The sequence below is a fragment of the Polypterus senegalus genome, chromosome 2 (genome assembly GCF_016835505.1).
Source record: "Polypterus senegalus isolate Bchr_013 chromosome 2, ASM1683550v1, whole genome shotgun sequence".
Taxonomy (NCBI): domain Eukaryota; kingdom Metazoa; phylum Chordata; class Cladistia; order Polypteriformes; family Polypteridae; genus Polypterus; species Polypterus senegalus.
In genome coordinates this window covers 69,866,716-69,888,344 of record NC_053155.1, presented here as the reverse complement: position 1 = coordinate 69,888,344, position 21,629 = coordinate 69,866,716, and the positions used below count along the sequence as shown (strand labels likewise).

Genomic DNA, 21,629 nt, shown 5'->3' with positions numbered 1-21,629 from the left:
CTATAACAATTTGTATGTAATTAAACTCACTCTATACACAAAACACATAGGGACAACACTGTGAATGAAAGGAATCCAGATAAAGTTTGTACCTAGAGTATAGAGAATATACTGCAGCTTTCATTTCTTTTTATAAGAAGAATGGCAAACAAGACTTCAAAGATAAGAAAGTCTTAACTACATAGTGAAATATTGATTCTATGGAGATACATAGAAGCTGTAACCATTAGTTTGCCTAATTGACAAAGAAAGCTTTTTTGGCATTGTTCCAAAACATAAATGTTATAAGCATGCCTTGACTTGTGTGTTTTATATTGTAACAATGCATCTCTACAACACTGGTCACAGTTTGTTGTGTGCTACAGAAGTGGTGTGCAGAATTACTTGTTTCTGCTGGTAGGATGGAAAGCTCAATAAATCAAGCAATGACTGAAAAAAAGGAAAATAAAGATAATGGTGCAAACAAGATCAAGGAGCCAAATGTAAGTTTTCAGAAAATTCTAACATATAAAACAGATAACCAGATTCTGATTTAATTTAATATGTAAAGTTTCTGTTTGTGACAAAACACCACATCTTGTGAACTAGAATAGTTAATCATGAAATATTTCACCTTCATTTACTAATATAACAGAATTATTTTTATAAGCAAAAAGTTAATATGCTACAGTGGCATTTTATAAACTTTGCAACATTAGAAAGTTTTGAAATATTTTAGGATGTTGTTTAAATCGTGTGGCTGCACTTTTGCCTTATTGATCCAGTGTTCTGAAATTTATGTTGATGTCTGTAGAGTGCGGAGTATACATTTACTCCTCGTGTCTGCATGGACTTTTCTTCCCAAAGATGTGTGTGTTAGATAAATTGCTAAGTTAAGCCAATGGCACTGGAGAGTGGCAGCATGTTGAACATTGATTTCAAGCTTGGTAAATTCCAAGCTGACACCTGACAATAAAGAGCCTAAAAACCTATCAACTGACATTAGGTCAGTTTGACTGTGTGAGTATGGCGAGTGGGAAATGTAATGGATTGCCACTGGATCCTGGGCTTTTTTTCTACCTTCTAGCCAGGGCTACAGGAGTAGGCTTCAGCCCCTATGACTCAAATGTATTAAGTGGATTATGCTATGTTTTAACTGCCTTACTAGGTGATTTGATATAAATTTCACAAAGTACTTTAGAAAAAAAAGACCTTGATCTACAGTACTTTCACTGCTTTCAGTTTATGTATTTGCTTACTTACAATATTACCTTCTGCACAGATCCATAAGAGTGGTTACATAAGTGGTAAAAGACTGCATACTAATCATAAAGAGAAACATTACATTACATGAGTGATACAGTGGTGCAGTGATTAATGTTGTTACCTTACAGAATCTAGGTTTAGTTTAGGGATTTTTCATTCCTGCTCCTCAAATATCCATATGACATATTTTTACCACTTTGGAAATGAATGTATCAGATGCACACTAACTGCAGATGATTACCTAATTACTTTGCCTTTCTCTTATTCTGAAAAAGGTGAAGTATGTCACAGTTCCTTCCATAAGTACAAATTCAGGTTTATATATTATATACAGTATATTTCTGCTCACTTGTCTATCCACACAGACTCTCCTTTCATTGTCATTCTTGAACTCTAAACTCTGCTGGGCCATTTTTTGATGCGTGGAATGAGGGTAATTTGGTTAGATTGTTATTTTATTATATGTTAAGTTAATGTTTGTTTCCTTAAAATATAGGCCATTTTGTGTCTTTTTAAACATTAGATGGCAAAAAATAGGTACATGCTGTGACAAAGGGGGTGCTCTGCATCTAGAAAGACACATGTGTAGTACAAATTATTGTTAAGAAAGGCAATCCACTGTACAACAAAAAGCATACAAGAAGGATAAAGGAATGGGGTGAACAAAATACAAAACAGATTACCAAAAATAATAAGGTCTATGTTCACCTTGCTGGGCCTCACTTAACTAATCTGATCTAACTCCTGATCTACTGAATCCTCTTTCCTACCTCCAATCCCTCCATTTCCGCAATTCACTGGCCTCTTTGCCAGATGAGCCCTTGTCTATGTTAATCTCTCAGCTCTAAGCACATATGACTGAGGAGGTGGAGGCCCTTATAAGACTACATCCAGGAGAACTTAAAGTGTGTTTTGATCACGAAAAATCATATTTATGTGGTGAAAAATACCAGGAAATGGAAGGCACAAAAACATGGTTGGCAAAAGAGGGTTTAGAAGTTAGGCTGGGACCAGAAAATTTAAAAAATCAAAGAAAATCTGACTGTCAAAACAAAATCAAAAAAACAAACAAAACTCGGCAAAGCCTTACAAAAAAATATCTTATACATTTTTTTTGCACCTAACTCATGTTAAAGTAGCTTTTCATCTATTTTTGAAAGAGATCACATTAAAGTAGTTTTTTGTTTTCTTTTTGAAAGAGTTACAATGAGAAGATAATAAGACTACTGTGCGTTGCCATATAATATAAGCAGAGGTTGTGCAGGTTAGATTAAATAATGACTCTAGATTGGACCTGTGGACATTTATAAGATCAGGCCCCCCATGAAGCAAACTGAATTAATAATTTTGAGAATGAAAATGAATTATACTACAATTTAAATTTATTTTATATGTATAATTTACATTTTTTAGGCTCTAGTCGAATCTACTTGCAACTTTCAAGATTATTTTGGAACTTATACCTCACAAATTTTGGATTTCTTTCAGTGTAATATTTCTACGCAAATTATGAATTTAAAAATGCATGACACTTTGGTATAGCAAACGTTCTGATACACATAAAAAATTACATTTAAAATGGAGTGTTTAAACTCTTAAGAACATCTTATGAAACAGCAACAGATAGATTTTAATGTCATTTATATACTCAGCTACTTTTAATTTAATAATTTAATGATAATTAACAAAATTAAATATACAAATATAGTGGTTATTAACGTAGAAACACTAGTATCTAATCATTTAATAAAACACCATATATTGCCTGAAGAGCTTGTATCCTTCTCTGGCATAGAATCTTCCAACATGTACACTCCTCTAGACGAGAGATGCTATACCTGTTTTCCCTATAAAAGTCAGTCAATTCATGTCTTATTAGTGCAACATGTGATAAAGCAGTTTTGTTATCTGTGATAAGTACTTAATTGGGCATATACTTGTAATTAGTAACTGAGAGGGATGAAGCATTTAAGTGAATACACATGGATTATGAACAGGAGCATAGCTTTACAGGAAGTGATCCTTACAAGCATGAATAAAACCTGCAACATTGTATTAACGTGAGTATTTGGAACTATCCATCTCTCTTCCATAAATGTTATCTTCTAAAACAAAATGAGCATACAGACAAAGAATACATCTTACACTTCTCATTATGAAACCTTTAGATCCCCTTCATTGTATGATGCAAGCTTAGACACCAAGCTTATTGTTCTTGAAAAATACACCTTCATTACAACATTGAAATTTGCAGTAAAACAATTTACATTTATTACCTGTTCAGCCTCACAATTATGTGAAAAAGTAAGGACACCCCATTGATTTTTTAAAATTTTTTTTAAGATACGTGGACATACTGCATTAGGATTTTATCTTCATTTAAACTGCATCAATAGACAAAGGTGATATAATATAACAAACATCATGCCACATTTACATTTTATAATCCATTGTAGAATTTAAATACACCTATACATGCATATTTTGCATATGGAAAAAGTAAGTACACTTTTACGTGTATCACTGCCTCAAATACCTGAAATTGGAATCAGGTACAAATGATTAGATGATCATTAGAGAGGATCTTGATGGAACCTGTTTTATTTAAACCTTAGATATTTAGTTTGGTTTACTCTTTGTTGTTGAAGTGTTTGTTATCACCAAGCTTAGTTCCAAAGATCACTCTGAGACTTTTAGGGAAAAGGGTTATAGATACCTATAAGTCAAGTAAGTGATTTAAAAAGGTTTCTAAACAATTGGAAATCACCCTTTCCACTCTCTGGAAGATCATCTATAAGTGGAGAAGATTTCATACAAATGAAAATTTGTCCAGATCAAGCAAGTTTAGCCTGAGATCAGAAAGCAAGATGCTGAAAGAAGTCTCTAAGAACCCCATAATTTAATCATGGGACCTAGGTTCTTGCCACTGTTGATGTCAAAGTGCATGTGTCTATCATTAGAAAGAGGCTGCACAAATTAGATCTACAGTACATGGGAGGTGTACCATGAGGAAACCAAATAAACCTTAGGCGAAATTACATTTTTTCGTATTTTGTTCCTTGTGAAAAATCAGCAGTGGTAAGTTTATTACAATGTGTACAACATCACACAATGACATTCCAAACTGCATGTTAACTACAAACTAGTGACCACAGTATGCAAGGTCAATCATTAAACAAATCAGAAAACTTACAATATATACAACACTAAATGCGAAATATAACATCAGACAATAAAATCAGACTAGGTAAGCTAATACATGTGTGAATATGCTAAGTATCCTTAAGACCAGAGGGTACGCACATTTCTTGAAAATAGTGGTTAAGGCTGTCCTCCTTATTTCAGGACTATGTGCCAGTAAAATGACCCCTCTTTCAAAGCCATGGACACATACCTTCAAGCCATGATACCTGTAATTATACAATTCTGAAAGACCTGCCCACTACTTTTACACGCTACACATGCCGGAACATTATTTGTTGGATAACTCCAGAAAAACACTTATTACATTTGCAAACCTGTGATTCTCACAAGGAAGTATTTATTGTCTGGAAGTTCAATTTAACTGCACCACGGAGAACAACTGTTCATTTAAACTTACGGTAAATAATGACTTGATGAGCCTTATAAAGGGTTTATATTGCTTAATACTCATAACATATTTTTCACTCCCCACTGCACCCCATTTCAAAGCTCTCAAGCTTGACTTAGAGCAATGAGGCGTTTTCAAATCATAATATTGATACTGTAAAAGAGTTATTTGTACAGTAACAAACGCTGATCACTAGCCCGCCTTTTCAGTTTTTCCTTTACTGTGCACACTAGTTCCCATTTACGTCAGACGCGATTCCCCGCCCATAAATCAGCGTCAGTCAATCGTGGTCCGCCTGGAGGCGCCAAATCTTAGCGGGACGCTGTGTTACCGTGGAAACCACAACAGACGTTTACACGCTGCATGTTTCTCTGTGGTTTGTCTAATGCTGGGGGTGCGGTATGACAGGGTGCGCCCAACTCTCTGACCTCTCAGGTAAACTTCAGAAATTTGTGCAGTTCATTTGTTTTAAGTGAACATGCGTGCGTGTGTGGCTGCGAGTTTGTGTTTTATCAAGGTTTATTGCACCGTAGAAATATGTTGCATCGCGGTGGTTCTCGATGTCCCACGTGCTTAAGCTGCAGAGAAGATTTTTGCCGATGGGAAAATATCTTAAATGGTTAACCGTGTAAGACTTAGCTGAGTGTCTTGTAAAGTACAGCACTGATTAAAGCAGTTTGTTAGTATTAAGCCCCTGGTTTCTTGAATGTGTGTGCACTGCATGTTGACCAATGAGTAACCTAAGTGAGGGCATTCATTTATTTGTGGAATTCGGCAGTCGAAAAATGCGTCTCCCAATTTCAGGTTACATACTTTCTGTTTACTATGTTGCACTTAAACTACTGTATACTGGTCGAATTGCTGACTCCACTTATCCAGTTTCGGGGCAATAACGGATGCAACAGGCAGTCGGGAGTCGCAAATTCGCCCAACACGCTCCTCTTTGGGTTTAGCAAGAACATTTGGAGTAAATGGGAATAAAACACGCATAAAGGTTCGTTTTTGTACCTATGTAACTGATAGGTAGATTCACTGTAGGTCGTCTTTCTCGTTTTCTTTTTGAATTTGACCTTATAGACAGGTGCATGTGACGTTTTTATGCTGTTTATATTTATTCATTTTCTTACTTTTCAGTTAAATTACTTAGTAGGTTTTGAAAACATACTCCACTTAATTATCACACCTCTTTCTCGCTCTTTAATATGTCATCAGTACGAAAGGCGATATATGAAAAGATGGTGAAGTGTTTTAGATGTAAAAGCTGCTTCACAACCGGTTTAGTTTCTAAACTCGCTATATCATATGAATCGTATCTCGTATCATTAGTAAATAAGCAACGAAGAACAAGAATTGCCGTCTTTATAAAATATCGCAGGATGAAAGGCGGTATATAAAACATTGTTTTTTTTTTCTCTCTTTTTTGGTAATTTAATTTCTGTTTTTCTTCACTTGTGAAATTGTCGTCTGTCCGAGATCTATGCATTTTTTTGATCTTTTAACCGCATAATTAGCTTTATTAAAATGTAACCCTGATATTAAAACTTACTCATTAATGTGCCCATCTGATTAGAAACGAAATTGTTTTATCCACACTGTAAGCGCTGCGATAAAATAACATTAAATCTAAGTGTGGGGGGTTTGGGGTTTAGGACCCCGTGAAGCTTCGAGGGGCTCTGGTAAAGCATACCTAAGACAAGGTGCCGGTACTCTATGTAGAAATTTAAAGAGGTACCCCAGAGTCATCCCCAAGCACTAGTTGTAGAAATCAGCTAAGCGGTTATGGGTTCTGAATTCTATCAATGACTAATTAAATTGATTTTGCTGCAAGTCTGATAAAGTTTAGAAACTTCAATTTTTTTATGGATTCCATTGACTAGGGTAGTTTCTGTGATGGAACTAGCCGTGTGAATTCTCGCTCACCACTTGCAGCTGCAAACTCCGGGGCACATGGTTGCCCAGCTGTGTGGGAACCAGGATGCGCATATAGAAAGTTCATTGTCATTTAGTTAGCTGGCTCTACTCCATCTGTAACTGCTGACACACTCAGCCTTCAGAAGACGACGAGCATTTAACCCAATCGGTGGTGAAAGTATCACATGGAGAGATCGGTTTCAAAATTTAATGGACCTTTTGGATTGGCTCTGGGGTTTTGGCACATCTACTTATCAGGCTTCATAAAACATCTCTCTCGGTAGCCACAGTAAAGGCCACGATAAAAGAAGAGTGTCATTGCTAGCGATGCATATTCTTTAAAAATGACGCTGGTTGTGGAATTCGACGCTGTATCCAATTACATCTCATGGCACACTTTTGAAGAATGCATACATACTGTGTTGTAAACAGAAAAAAAAGCCTTTAACAAGTTGCTAACTTCTACTATCTGTAAACAAATAATTGGCGAGGGTTGCGAGGAAACGTTGAAGGAATTGGACTCGGGTTCCTATGGCAACGGGAGACTCTGTTTTGATGAGCTACACACTCATTTATTAACGTCGTTCAGTCGGAATCGGCCAACCGATTTTATCCTGTTTGGAATATTTAAACAACTTGTAAGGTTTGTGTGTGTATATGTGTGTTTCTTTTTTATTTTTTTGCAAAAATGCTGAGAATTTCTGAAAATGTATAGAAGGTTAGATAAGATAGTATGGATTTAAATATTAAAGTTACTTCTCTGATAGTCTATGCATGTGGTTGATCAAATATTTTCAGTGTGGAGGATGCTTACTACTTAATACCCTTGTTTAAAGGACACTTTGATTTATCAATAATTAGGGGTAACCCCCTCCACAATAGAAAAACTAAATACTCTAAAATCTCAAAAATGCTTTTTTGATTGAAATTTGGTGATGATTTAGGAAAAAAGAAAACTAGCAAACCTGCATTTTTTTGTTTGTCAGTATTTGTCACAAATAATGTTGTAGTGATTGGGTATTCTTAGGCACCTTGAGCTTTTTTTTTTTGGCTCAGCACTGTAGTGTTCACATGGAGAAATGGGGCTTGTAATTGATACCACTGTTATGCCAATTTATGTAAATGAAGGCCACTAGGCCATAGGAAGTGCAAGAATGAATATTTGGTGAATGTTTTGAAAGATGTGCTTAGCAAGTTGTGCCTTTGGCTATACACAGTACACTCTATTCTGTCCGCGTCATATTACACATATACATACAGATTCAAAAGGGGTATAGGGATGTTGTCCCTCATGGATTGTCGAGTATGCTTGTAGAAATACACCTTTAAGAATGGAGTGGGTGACAAGGGCCCTTGGTGGTGAAATATATGTAGTTTTTTAGATGACTTAGGGTCCCCTTGGAGGTCAGACCGTGATGTGCCACTACACTCCAGTTCACAAAGCAGAAACAAGGAACTGCCAGTATGTGGTGTACTGACCCACTTTAAGTTCTGGGTACAACACAAGCCAGAAGTGACACCATGCCTTGATTAGTTTAAATGCTTGCTCAGCTCAGTAAAGGGGTACACAATACAGATGAGGTAAACATTATACATAGTTCAGGATATTATTCATTTTCACCCGTTCTTTTCCATACAATGCTTAAAATGTTCAATTTATTCCATGGGCCACGTAAATGTGAAGCCTGTTAATGTCAATGCTGTATGTATGGTTTAGAGTAAGCCATGATTCAGTGTATGTTGCTTTTGATCTAAACTCTCTAAAACTTTGTAATAGTACAAGATTACAAATCAAAGTTACATTCAAGAAGCAAGAATTGATGTATGACAGGAATATTTTACTCTAAGTCGCATATTCAAAATGAAGGATCCCCAGTAAGTGAATAATATTAACCCCTAGTTCAAAAAATAAATCAAGACCTATATTTTCTAGAGAAAAGTACACAGATAGTGTTATAGTACTTCTGATACATCCAATTAGCAGCACTATTACCAAGGCCTATTCTATTAAGAAATTTCCTGGGTAAGCTGGGCAGCACAGCTAGTAAATTTATATGTGTTTTATTGCATTGGTTTTCTGAGGCCATATGACTAGACATATTTACTGCTATTATTTCAGAGGACATATCTACTTGATTGCATACCCTAACTCTTACTTTTTACCAATCACTAATATTGCCTTTACCTGCTGATCTGTAGTTCTCTCAGGTAGGATATGCAGGATGTGCTAAGTAAATCTTCTACATGAAGTGTATATTTCTTGCCAAGTTTTATTCCTCCAGATCAGTTGAAGTTGTCTTCAGTGTTAAGTCTAACCAAATCTATTTGCTTGCCAAGCACTAAGTCTGTAATGCAGTATCTAACAAATAAAACAATGTAATGTGCACTTTAAGTTACTTCATATAATAACTCCAGAAAGAATACATACTGTGTACTGGACTTGGAGAATCCCATCTGCTTCATCTTACTGCAACTCTAATTCAAAAAAATCTTTTGTTTTTGATAACACTTCATAATACCTTCCATTTTTTTCATTAATAAACCTTCGATAAACACTTTTAACGTAATATTAGGTACAGCAAATAATCTACAACTAAAGACTAAATGATTTTTAAAGATATAAAGAAACAATGTATTATGTTTGATATTGATTTATTAATGAGAGTTAATATTAAGTGTTACCAATGTATGAATCATCAATTCAATGATATTTATAGCGGACAGCACAGTGGCGCTGCTGCCTCGCAATAAGGAGACCTGGGTTCGCTTCCCGGGCCCTCTCTGCGTGGAGTGTGCATGTTCTCCCTGTGTCTGCATGGGTTTCCTCCGGGTGCTCCGGTTTCCTCCCACAGTCCAAAGACATGCAGGTTAGATGCATTGGTGATCCTAAATTGTCCCTCGTGTGTGTAGGTGTGTGTGTGTGTGTGCGCCCTGCAGTGGGCTGGTGCCCTGCCCAGGATTTGTTCCTGCATTGTGCCCTGTGCTAGATAGGATTGGCTCCAGCAGACCCCGTGACCCTGTGTTAGAATATAGCGGGTTGGACAATGACTGATGACTAATACATATAGCTGTTTCAATTTACATTAAATTGTATGACAATCTATTATGCATTATATAATGTTTGTTAATGACTTATTATTAAAGTGTTACTTACTTTTTAATATTTATTAAAGTGATAAAACAATGTAAATCAGAATATTTAAAAATTAAAATATATTGAATTTCCAAACCCTGATAATGCAGATTTGACATGACTGCTTCCATTTAGTTAGCTTATGCAGTTTGCAAACAAGTGTACAGTATATACCAAGATGCTTTTTAGTTTAAAATGTAAATCTAGTTAAATCTTTAAAAGTATATTAAAAATGGAAAACACTGATGTGTTCAATGACGTGTATACATCATAAAATATTAAAATTATAGTCTGAATGGATTAAACTAAAACCTCAAAACATAAAATTATCTCCAATTTGTATACACAAAATAGAATTTCTCCTCTAAGGCTACATTCCAGCATAGGTTAGTGGTTTAAATTTTAATAAAAAACGTTTTTCTGAAATCGCACAGGGAAGGATGAACATTATGTGTACTGGATTACTTTTTTAACCCATTCATTTTTTAGTACCATGGATTGAAATCTAGAGGCTAAGACACTAAATGTTGTGATCATTTGGATAGACCATACAGCCAGGACAAGTATTAAGGCACAAGTTGAGGTATCCTGTTTAACTGATGTAACAAAAAACAACAGAAAAAGTTGGACAGCATGAAAATAAAGGTGCTTCTTGGAAGCTTGCTAGCTTTTTAGGAAAAAAGTTCCACCAGCAGGAGCTCTGTTCTCACTGATGCAAGCTTCAAAACAAGATGCAGCGTTTTTAGAACCATCTGCTTTTATGGCATCCAAAAAAAAAAAAGATGTGGACCGGGCAAGGTTTGTTCTCTGCACTGCAGTTTACGACTGCACCTCCTCTCGACCCAGTGTGGTGTGACCTCAGCAGAGCCAGGAAGTTGATCCACAGGTGCACTTGTATGACAGGGTTTTAAACCACAAGGTTTACTCCCTGTCTTTAACTCACTGTTTGACCCAAAGAAGGTCATGTAACTTGCTTTTGTTCTAAATGTATATTAATCATTCTATAGATTAGTAAAACACTGTATAAAAATGAATTGGCCAAGTATAAGACAACTAAAACAATAAGGGATAATTTCTATCAACTTAATGGTGTATATTTGAATGTGGGAGTGAGACAGGAGTTTTTTGGAGAACCACTCAGTGAAGTTATTCTGACCTGTTTGCAAAGAGTAATGTAATATTAGTTGCTTCCAGTAGTAAAATAAGACCCTTTTATTTTGTTTACTTAATTTCATGAAGAAAGTTTAATTAGAAACTTCAAAATGCTAGGAAAGCCCAGAATCATAACGCAGGAACATGCCAACCAGAGTTTGTTTTCTAGCCTTATTTTCTACAAATGCTTTTAAACCTTATACAGTAGTTGCAAAATTGGAAAATGTATTGGATAGACTCATATATGAGGGTAAGAATTCACTGTATGCACAGTTAAAATGTGCATACCTGTAAATAACCCCAGCAGACAACATCAAGTTTGATTGCATACCCCTTCATTAGGTAGATAATAAACAGTTTTCAGAGTGCATTTATCTTATACAATGTACTGTATATGTGAATATTTTTAAAAAAAATATTACATACAACCAATTCTCTCTTTCAAAAAAATTGAAAGAGCAAAATGTTCCCTACAGAAAAGTAAAAGTGAATGGTATTAGTCTGGCTCACTTTTGGTGAAAGTGTAACACTGGTTAATAGATACTTTTAAGTAAATGGGAAAAAAAAAACTTGAGGGAGTTAATAAAACATGCTTCTTCCATTGTGACTGCACATGTAACTATAAGCATTACAGTGCCTGTCATAATATACTGCTCAAAAGAATTAAAGGAACACTTTTTAATCAGAGTATAGCATAAAGTCAATGAAACTTATGGGATATTAATCTGGTCAGTTAAGTAGCAGAGGGGGTTGTTAATCAGTTTCAGCTGCTGTGGTGTTAATGAAATTAACAACAGATGCACTAGAGGGGCAACAATGAGATGACCCCCAAAACAGGAATGGTTTAACAGGTGGAGGCCACTGACATTTGTCCCTCCTCATCTTTTCTGACTGTTTCTTCACTAGTTTTGCATTTGGCTACAGTCAGTGTCACTACTGGTAGCATTAGGCGATACCTGGACCCTACAGAGGTTGCAGAGGTAGTCCAACTTCTCCAGGATGGCACATCAATACGTGTCATTGCCAGAAGGTTTGCTGTGTCTCCCTGTACAGTCTCAAGGGCATGGAGGAGATTCTAGGAGACAAGCCGTTACTCTAGGAGAGCTGGAGAGGGCCATAGAAGGAACATAACCCATCAGCAGGACCAGTATCTGCTCCTTTGGGCAAGGAGGAACAGGATGAGCACTGCCAGAGCCCTACAAAATGACCTCCAGCAGGCCACTGGTGTGAATGTCTCTGACCAAACAACCAGAAAGACTTCATGAGGGTGACCCAAGGGTTCCATGTCCTCTAATGGGCCCTGAGTTCACTGCCCAGCAGCATGCAGCTCGATTGGCATTCGCCATAGAATACCAGAATTGGCAGATGCACCACTGGTGCCCTGTGCTTTTTACAGATGAGAGCAGGTTCACCCTGAACACGTGACAGAAGTGAAAGGGTCTGGAGAAGCCATGGAGAACATTATGCTGCCTGTAACATCATTCAGCATGAGCAGTTTGGTGGTTGGTTAATGATTGTCTGGGGAGGCATATCCATGGAGGGTCACACAGACCGCTACAGGCTTGACAAAGGCACCTTGGCTGCCATTAGGTATCAGGATGAAATCCTTGGACCCATTGTCAGACCCTATGCTGGTACAGTGGCTCCTGGTGCACGACAATTCCTGGCCTCATGTGGAGAGATTATGCAAGCAGTTCCTGGAGGATGAAGGAATTGATACCATTGACTGGCCACCACACTTTCCTGACCTAAATCCAATAGAACACCTCTGGGACATTATGTTTTGGTCCATCCAATGCCACCAGGTTGCACCTCAGACTGTCCAGGAGCTCAGTGATGCCCTGGTTCCAGATCTGGGAGGAGATCCCCCACAACACCATCTGTCATCTCATTAGAAGCATGCACCAAAGTTGTCAGGCATGTATACAAGAACACAGGGGCCATACAAAGTGCTGCGTACAATTTTGAGTTGCTGCAATTAAATTTTGGCAAAATAATTTTTTCACTCCAAGTCTTTGGGGCGTCTTTGAATTCAGGGCTCTGTAGGTTGATCATTTTCATTTCCATCAAATGTGGCATCCTTTCGTTCCTAACACATTACCCAGTCTATATCAGTATAGATATCCAGGAGGATTTCTTTTTCCCATTGAGATCTGATGTGTTTTCAAAGTGTGCCTTTAAATTTTTTGAGCAGTTTATAATCCAAGCAACGTAAATTGTTACATATTTAACTGTTCTATATGGAAATAATAAAAGATCTCAGAACTGAAGGTATTTTTCATGGTTTGTAGCATCTAGCATGTACAGTATATGTGAACTTGAACCCCAAAGGTGTGGGATGACATGTTAGTTGCATGGAATACTAAAGAACATAACCTCTAGGTTCGTCATCTCAGGGGCTGTGCCTGTATGTGTTGAATGTCTGTATGTGTGCCAAGCTTGTTCAGAGAATGAGGGTCTTGCTCTTCCTAAAGCCAGATTCTTCAGTTTGAGTAAACTCAGAACTGGCTGTGCACTACAGTTTCAGGGTCATGTAAAGAAACTGCAGACAACAAGCAGCATGCCATAGCTCAGTTACCAGTGTTCACAGAAGTAAAGTGGCACTCAACCTTCAAGTCTCTCGTGTTTTCAAGTCTTTCTTAGAGTGTCACATAATGACAGTTTTAAAATATAAACATACTTCGATTTAAGCTAAGGTTCATGCTTTATATGACCATAGAAGATATTTTCCATGCCCATAATACTTTAGAGGTACTAGGTAATCATGGTCATGCCATAACATAGGCATAGACTGCTGTTATTGTACAGTAACTACCATACATTAAAATGGCTGATAATTAAACGAAACAAGCACTTGCATAAAAAGGTGCTGATTCATTTATGAGGAAAAAATGAAAGGTTTTTGGCTTCAACATGTCAACTGACATGTAGCCAAAGCATATTATTCAACAGTTCCTTTACACAACCAAGAAGTTTTTATAGAATGGAGGTAATTTGGTAATATTAAACCTTTTAATATACAGTATGCGTGTAATTCCAGAAAATACAGCTGCTATTTTTTTACTTGCCTTCTCATTTATTGTACCTTATCAGAAAAGAAGCGGGAAAATAAAAACCTACCATTAAACATAAGTTTTATTATAGGAACACCCCCATTAAAAATGGTAAAGTCCTCTTGGGAACTCTTAAAAAATCCTTAACATCATGAACTCTTCCCAATCTCAAAAGGAGGTGGCTGAGAAAAGGAGATGTGCTGCTCTTATTGACTTTTCTGTTGTAAATTACAGTATTTACTTTTTGTTTATTTGTAATACTGTATATATATACATAGCACATAGCTTTAATTTCTTAATGTTATCTTACTTCACATGGTTTGAAAAGCAGGCTACAGCAGGGAAGTAAATAACAGTTGCCTTTACACTTCTCCCACATTGTATCTTTGGAGTTTTGAGAGACACTTTTCTAATATTACTTCATTGTGGAATATTCCATATCTGCTTTATAAAACTACTAACAGCACAGTATTTTCACTTCCATAATGAAACCACAATTGAAATGGCAAAGAGTGAACGTATCACCTTCACAATAAAAAGACATATGTGAAAGCCAAATGAGAAAACTTCACCTACAGTAGATTTGGACCTACAGTAGATTTACCTATCGTGACCTGCTTTCCAGTGGTGGAGGATGATATGGCCAAAGGAGTTAGCAGCACACGAGAACACTACATATTTAGTTCCTGTTTCAAAAAAAATCAAAAGCCACTGTGGCCAAAAGATTCCTACCCAGGTAAAAACAATTATTTTATAATGAATAAAGTGTCAGTGATTTTTCTTTTTTTAGAGGTAATTTTAAAGTATTTTTTAAAGTCCGTTTCAGGAACTGGACTGCCCAGTCAGGCTCACTTGAAGATGAATATATTGACAAAATGATAATCAGTTTTAATTATTATTATTTTGGCTTATCTTTCAGTTTCTCTTTCTGTTATCATATATGTTTCCCCTGGAAAAGTGCCTCTATCCCGCAGTCTAAAGGGCATGGTGTTATGTGGATTGCTGACGCTTTAGTGTGTGTTTGTTTGTGTGAATACATACGGTGATTGAGTTCTAGCTTCTGACAAATACAAGTAGGATAGGCTTTTACTGTCAGTTATTAATGTACTCTCATGAGAAATACGGGTTTAGAAAGTAGACCTATGAAAACCCCATGAAATAAATGTCTTATCAAAAAACTAAGGCATAGTAACCATAGCTTTGCTTTGACAGTTGCATTCAAAAATCTGTATTCTGCTCATTTTCATTAACCATTCAGGAATACATTTGCAATAGCACAAAATAGTTAATGCTCTGTAATTGATTGGCAAACACTAATTGAGTTTGATCAAATGTTTCAGGCTATTCGGGACCATGCAATGGAAAATATTGGACAGATTTAATATCAAGGCATACTTATTGAGGTGTAACATCCAGCACTCTTTGTTTTAGTTAATCAATTCAACAAAAATTGAAAATGTGAAAAAAAGAAAACAAGAATTAAAAATATGAAAAAAACATCTGTTGAAACCAAAACAAATTAACTTAAACTACATTCTGATACTAGAACAATAAACATAGTTAGGTAAATGTTGATAAAAGTTAAGTAGGTATAATAAAATATGCATCTACATTTCAAAAAAATGTTAGGTTGGGTGCGATTAAAACTGTTATGAAAACTCGGGTCGCAAATACTTAAAGGTTGAGAAATGCTGGGTTACAAATTACATATGTTTGCAGCAATTTACTTTAATTAAGCCTTGCAAGTTGAAGCAAACAATTTGCACAGGTGTCACAACTTGTTGATTACTTAAACGCCCTCTCTCTGTCTCTTTGGAACAGACTGTACTATTACACCCTGTGAAGTACCACTTGTGCAGTATTACACTGTAGAAAGTTGTAAATTCCAGTGATAATGGCAAGGAAATGGCAATTACCAAATTAAATGAGACAGAGCATTAGTACCAATATACTGTAAGTGTATGCCTTTCATTTAGGGAAATTACAAAAAGAATCAAATGTATGTCAGTAAGTACAGTGGTGTTCTACCAAGGGCAATTGGAAACTGGAAGAAACTCTGATAGGAAGAGATCTGGCAGACCCAAAGTCACAACCTCATCGGAAGACAATTTTCTGAGGGTTAGAATTGGCGACTTGCACAGAGTGACTGGCTGGCATTCTGAATCACAAGGGTTACCACTGTATTCTGCAGCACCATACACAACTTTGTGGCCTGCACCTAGTAGGACAGAGGTTCATCCTACAGCAAGAGAGTGACCAAAAATATACCTACAATCTATGTCAGAAATACATTGAACTGCATGCATTTCAATAGAAATGGAATACACCAAGGTGTTCTGAAACTGACCGGTAGAGAATACATTTTTTATGTGAAGAGTAAATTCAAATAACTTGCATATGCCATTATTGTAAATTTTAAATGGAACAACTCCCCTGTTGTCCCTCTTGTGTGAGCCTGAAATAATTAATCTGCTGCTAATTTTATTAAGCATACTATTCATGAATCATTCATTTCTTGGAAAGTTGTTTAAAAAATGTACATAAATACATAGTTTGGGTAGCACAGTGCTTCCATGGGTTTGTCTCCACCTCTCATTGCTTGGATTTTAACTTGATTTCCACTTGCATTGCATTCCTGCACCCTGTGTTCAGACTGATTTACTTGGAGGATTTAGTTTGTAAATTCAAAGGCATGCTGTTTGTTTGGACAGTTTAATTTTCCAAAAATCGGTTTTCTATTTATTTTTACTTAGTTTCTGGACTAGTTTGAGCATACCTAGTATGGTTGGTTGTTTTGATTCGGATGGCATTTATTAAATGATACATAGAAAAGCTGATGAATGGATCATACAGATGGAACCCTCCCACTCAAATATATTGTATATTCCTTAAGACATGTATGCACACATTGTTGTAAAACATTTCTTTGTGTTTCTGTTAAGATTCATAATTTTAAAAATTGCTTATTTAGATTTACCATCCCTAAAATGTGATTATTGCAATATTTTTATGGCTTTTTCTGTTTTGCATTAGTTGATGTTGGACTAGGCCTTGCTTACCTCACAAGCCTGTCAAATAAAGTTGGTCACTGACAATGGATGGATGAGTCGACCATTTAATTATAACCACAGTACAGACTGATTTTTTTTTTTTTTTTAGTTCATGATCAAGAAATTTTTTTTAGCTATTAAGTCAAAATGAAAGAATTACATTGCATATGCCAGAGTGTCTTTGGGACTCATTCTTTCTAAACTGTCCTGGTATCAGTTTGCATTGATGTATTATACCTATTGTAGGGTCTGAGTTCCTGTGAGGTTAATACACATTTGTTTATAGTGGCCACCTAAGTGAGTTATTCATTTAAACTAATATTCAAATTTATTTAGCTGATGGATGTATCAAAAAAGTTGTTTTTTATCAGTTGGAAAAAACTGTGTCAATTTTAACAATTAACTTTGTTGTCGTTGACCACATAAATAAAAATATTTCATTATCTGTGCAATCTTAAAAATCATAAAGGATTTTTTTTTTTTAATATTTGGATACCAGGCCATGGACTAATATTCAAATAGAACGGTGTTTGCTTAACTTTTACTAAGTACAATTGCTGTAAAGGTTTAAAATAGGTGAAGAATAAAAAAGTAAAGATATAATACAATACAATTTATTTTTGTATTGCCCAAAATCACACAAGGAGTGCCGCAAAGGGCTTTAGCATGTCCAGTATTTGATAGTCCCCTAGCCTTGACTTTCTAAGAAGACAAGAAACGCCCCCCCACCAAAAAAGAAACAAGCAGTGAAAAAATGGCAGAAGTATTGGAAATGGGAATTCTGACAGAGACCCCTTTCCAGGTAGGATGGGCATGCAGTGGTTGTCAAAAAATAGGGGAAATACAATACAATACAATACACAGAACAGAACACAAGTAATTCTCAATATGATACGACAGAACAATTGTAATAGTACAAGTACAGAGGAAAATTATATCACATAATAGGATTCCACTTTATTCAGTGTCCTGGAGACATCGACCATCAAGCTGCCTCCCTCTACTGGCCATTTCACAGCTGAGTCAGTACTGGGCCAGCAATCTGATAAAAGTGGGTGAGGGTTAGTAACAAATTATAATTATCATATTACTTATGTTTTAATGCTAAAAAATATGTCAAGGCATCTAAACAAAGGCTGAACCAAGCAACAAGGTTAAGTCATAAGCCAAAATCTTAAGATTCTGGTCCCAGATTAGTCTCCCAACTATTTGTTGCCCACCTGTAAAAATGTTTCTAAATGTTTGCCTTTTTAAGCTTAGCAGGGCAGGTTTATAGTTCACAGAACTGACCTGTGTTCCTCAGCAAGTCCATTAAAATGAAAGCATTTAGATGAAATAAATTGTAAGGTCCATTGGGATAATTTTTGCCATCTGACCAGCATGAAAGGGAAGCACGTATACCGTGCAAGTGAGCAGACCTAGTGATTCTTTCCTCATGATTCTAGGCCGCCACAGGAGATAGCATCATCGAACTGGAACATTCTTTGAAACAGTCATTGAGTGATTGTCAAGACAAGAACAAGGGGAGGCGTCTGAAAGAGCAGAAGCTACAGGTGTGCGCTGCATATTACATAGAATCCAATTTCCTCTCTAAGCACGGGTGCTGAAACAACTTTTACTGCTATCTAATACATAACATATAATAATAAACCCAACATGGAATCTATTTAAAATACACATCTGAGATGTCTTTGTTTTTTCAAGTTTCTTTTTTGGTTGGTGTTAAATATTATTACAGTAATATAAGAAATATAATTATCAGCAGAATTGAAAGAGCACTATTTAATGGTGGCCATGAGTGAGCAAATAAGTAGTTTTCTGAATTTTTACACATGATTCTATGTTGTACCTTTTTATACAACTATATAATAAATAACAGAACTGAACTAAAGCAATAATAAATGATGTAACACCATTTAATCAAAGTTTACATTACATCCAAGGGTGTATTAAGGGTTATACTGTATATAGTTTCTTTTATTATCACAAAATAGGCTTTTTTCCCCCCAATATAATGCTTGGTTTTCTAAAACGTCTCATGTTTCCACAAAAATCTTAATGCAATCTAGAAATATTTACCTTAGTTCTTAAATGTGTACATGTCCAATGCTGAAAAAAAACTTGACCATATAATAGGAATGTGTGCATTAAATAGGATAGTACCCTGTACACTAGGACTAATCATATAGGGATATTACACAAATGCACTGTTGTTCATCACAATGTACAATATATTTTAACTGAGAGCAGAACTAAAATACTGTACATTTAAACTGAATGACATACTAAAGCTGAAAACATCATTTCTGTAACCTGCTCAATATCAATCAAGACAAAAGGCAACATTGTGGTTGATACTTGTACTTTGATCCAGCTGCATTATACGGTAGTTAGAACTCCGTGTGTTATTAGTATGAGTGTGTCATACCATGCAAGTTTTAAAAATTTGTTATTCATTTAAGTTTTATAACTAACAACCAATATATAATTGGTAAGGTCCTTTTTTGTAAAGCACATTTAGCTGCATTCAATCTGTCAAATGTGCTATATGAATAAATATATTTTTATTACAAGAAGAATCCGAAGCATACTGATAGGCTGCGCTATGTTGGTATTTGAAAAGAACTTAATTGTGGCAGAGCTGAGCAAACCTCTTTCTTCAGATGAGAAAACAAAACAGTGGCATAAGTCAATGCAAATCATACAGGTTCTTTTGAGATCATCATCAAAACCAAAATGCAACCCAAATATTATATCATAACAAACAAAAATTCAAAATCAAATATTTTCCCAAATATGTTTTTTATTGATTGCTCAAATGCTAGTCTTTCACTAGTTTTCCTAAGTTTTACCAAAGTTCAGTTGTTTAAAGCTAACACCCATCTTCTAAATCATGGCTGCTATGATGTAATTGGTCACATGGCAAGCACATCACTATAAATAAACAATATGGTGGTGCCCATGAAATCTAGAACTGCAAAATGGTGATAGAATGAATTCCCCAAAGTATCCAAACGTTAATAAAAAAAGGAAAAATAACCATTATATTTAGAAATTTAAACAGTACTGAATAGAAATGGCTTCAACAAATATTCTTAAACGGGCAGTGGGAGATATTTTTGATCAAAAGGTAAGGCAACCTATTATGTTCCCACAGGTAATGCATATTAAGTAAAAACTAAATTCAACAATAAACAGTAAAACAAACAAACCAGAATTAATTAATTGATGTGGCAGGAAAAAATAAAGAAATTACTTTAATGAGAATAGGCTATCAGTTCATATACACACGTATATCTAGTCTGGTATCTGTCAGCTTACTTTTACATGTCTACACAAGGTCCTGTTTTTAGTCACACAGTTAGATAACCAGATGAATATATTAAAATTATCATTGTTTTATCAGTACTAATAGTAAGTATTATGTGTAGTTATTACTTACTTATTGAATTTATGATAAAAGTTTGCATAACTAATGGAACATAGAAACATCAAGGAGAAATTCACTGTACTGTAGCTCCAGATCTGGGAATAATGAAGGCTTTATTTTTCAAATATTCTTAAAACAATCTTACTTTAAAGCTTATGTAACAGAGTTGTAGTTACCTCCAAAGGCATCCTATGGAAAACCTGGGTTGTAACAATGGAGGAAGCTAGAAAGATCATCACTCAATAATAAACCTTCACAACATTTGGCATTGAGATGACAAAAATCATAATCCAGAATGAACAGGTTTTGACAATTGCATGGCAAGAGAAAGTATAATAAATCTAAACATACTATTTCCATCTAAATTAATGTTTCATGTCTCAGAATGCAGTTTTAGTATTTTTTAGTTTAGTTTTTTTAACCAAATTATGATTCTGTTGAGAAAAATTTTTGGTGCATTGGGTTTATGTATTATGTCATATACCAATGCCAGAATGTACAGCGCATCTAATATTCTTAGTACATGCTAAAACACTTGAACTTAAATGCAGGCCAGATATAAGTGTGATTGTGTAAATATAGCAAAAGTAATTTACTGTATATTTTTGCCATTTAAAACAGTGAAATACTAACTTTGTTTTCTGCACACTATACGCACGTTATTTTCTTTTCTTTGTCTATTTCAACTCAGCCATTCATTACTTTTTCGCTGAAGTATTTAAGGGGAGGCCTAGCGCTTGCTCCTTTTTTTGCAATTATAAAAGACATCTTCCTGCACTTTGAGACCTGTTAAGAGTTTTTTCCTTTTTATTGCTGACTCCAAGCAAGCAAGGCATGTAGCTGTTTTTGATATACAGTACAGTGGCATTAGCAGCATTCTGTTTTCAAAATAATCTATTGCTATACCCATTAAAAGTAAAGCTGGGCTTTTGTTTCAGACTCTGATTAGGAGACAAGAATCAGAAATTACATTGCTGGACACCACCATAGCAGAGCTGAAATCAGTAAGCATTACTTCATTGAATTTTGTAGCACAACTTCAGCTTTCAAAAATGCATGATCA

The 21,629-nt window shown here is 35.6% G+C and overlaps 1 protein-coding gene across 3 annotated transcripts in view; it reads left to right on the top strand.

Annotated features, from left to right (window-relative positions):
* Positions 1 to 368: 368 nt before the first annotated feature.
* Positions 369 to 21,629, top strand: part of tsga10 (testis specific, 10) — an 80,115-nt gene continuing 58,854 nt past the window's right edge. For 2 of the 3 annotated variants that reach the window (XM_039743926.1, XM_039743925.1), the window contains exon 1: positions 369 to 482. In XM_039743926.1, coding sequence (XP_039599860.1) covers positions 402 to 482 — 81 coding nt within the window. In that variant the 5' untranslated portion in view covers positions 369 to 401. Of the gene's footprint in view, positions 483 to 5,246; positions 5,273 to 21,504; positions 21,571 to 21,629 lie in introns of those variants that run through there. The other variant, XM_039743927.1, reaches the window with a different exon arrangement.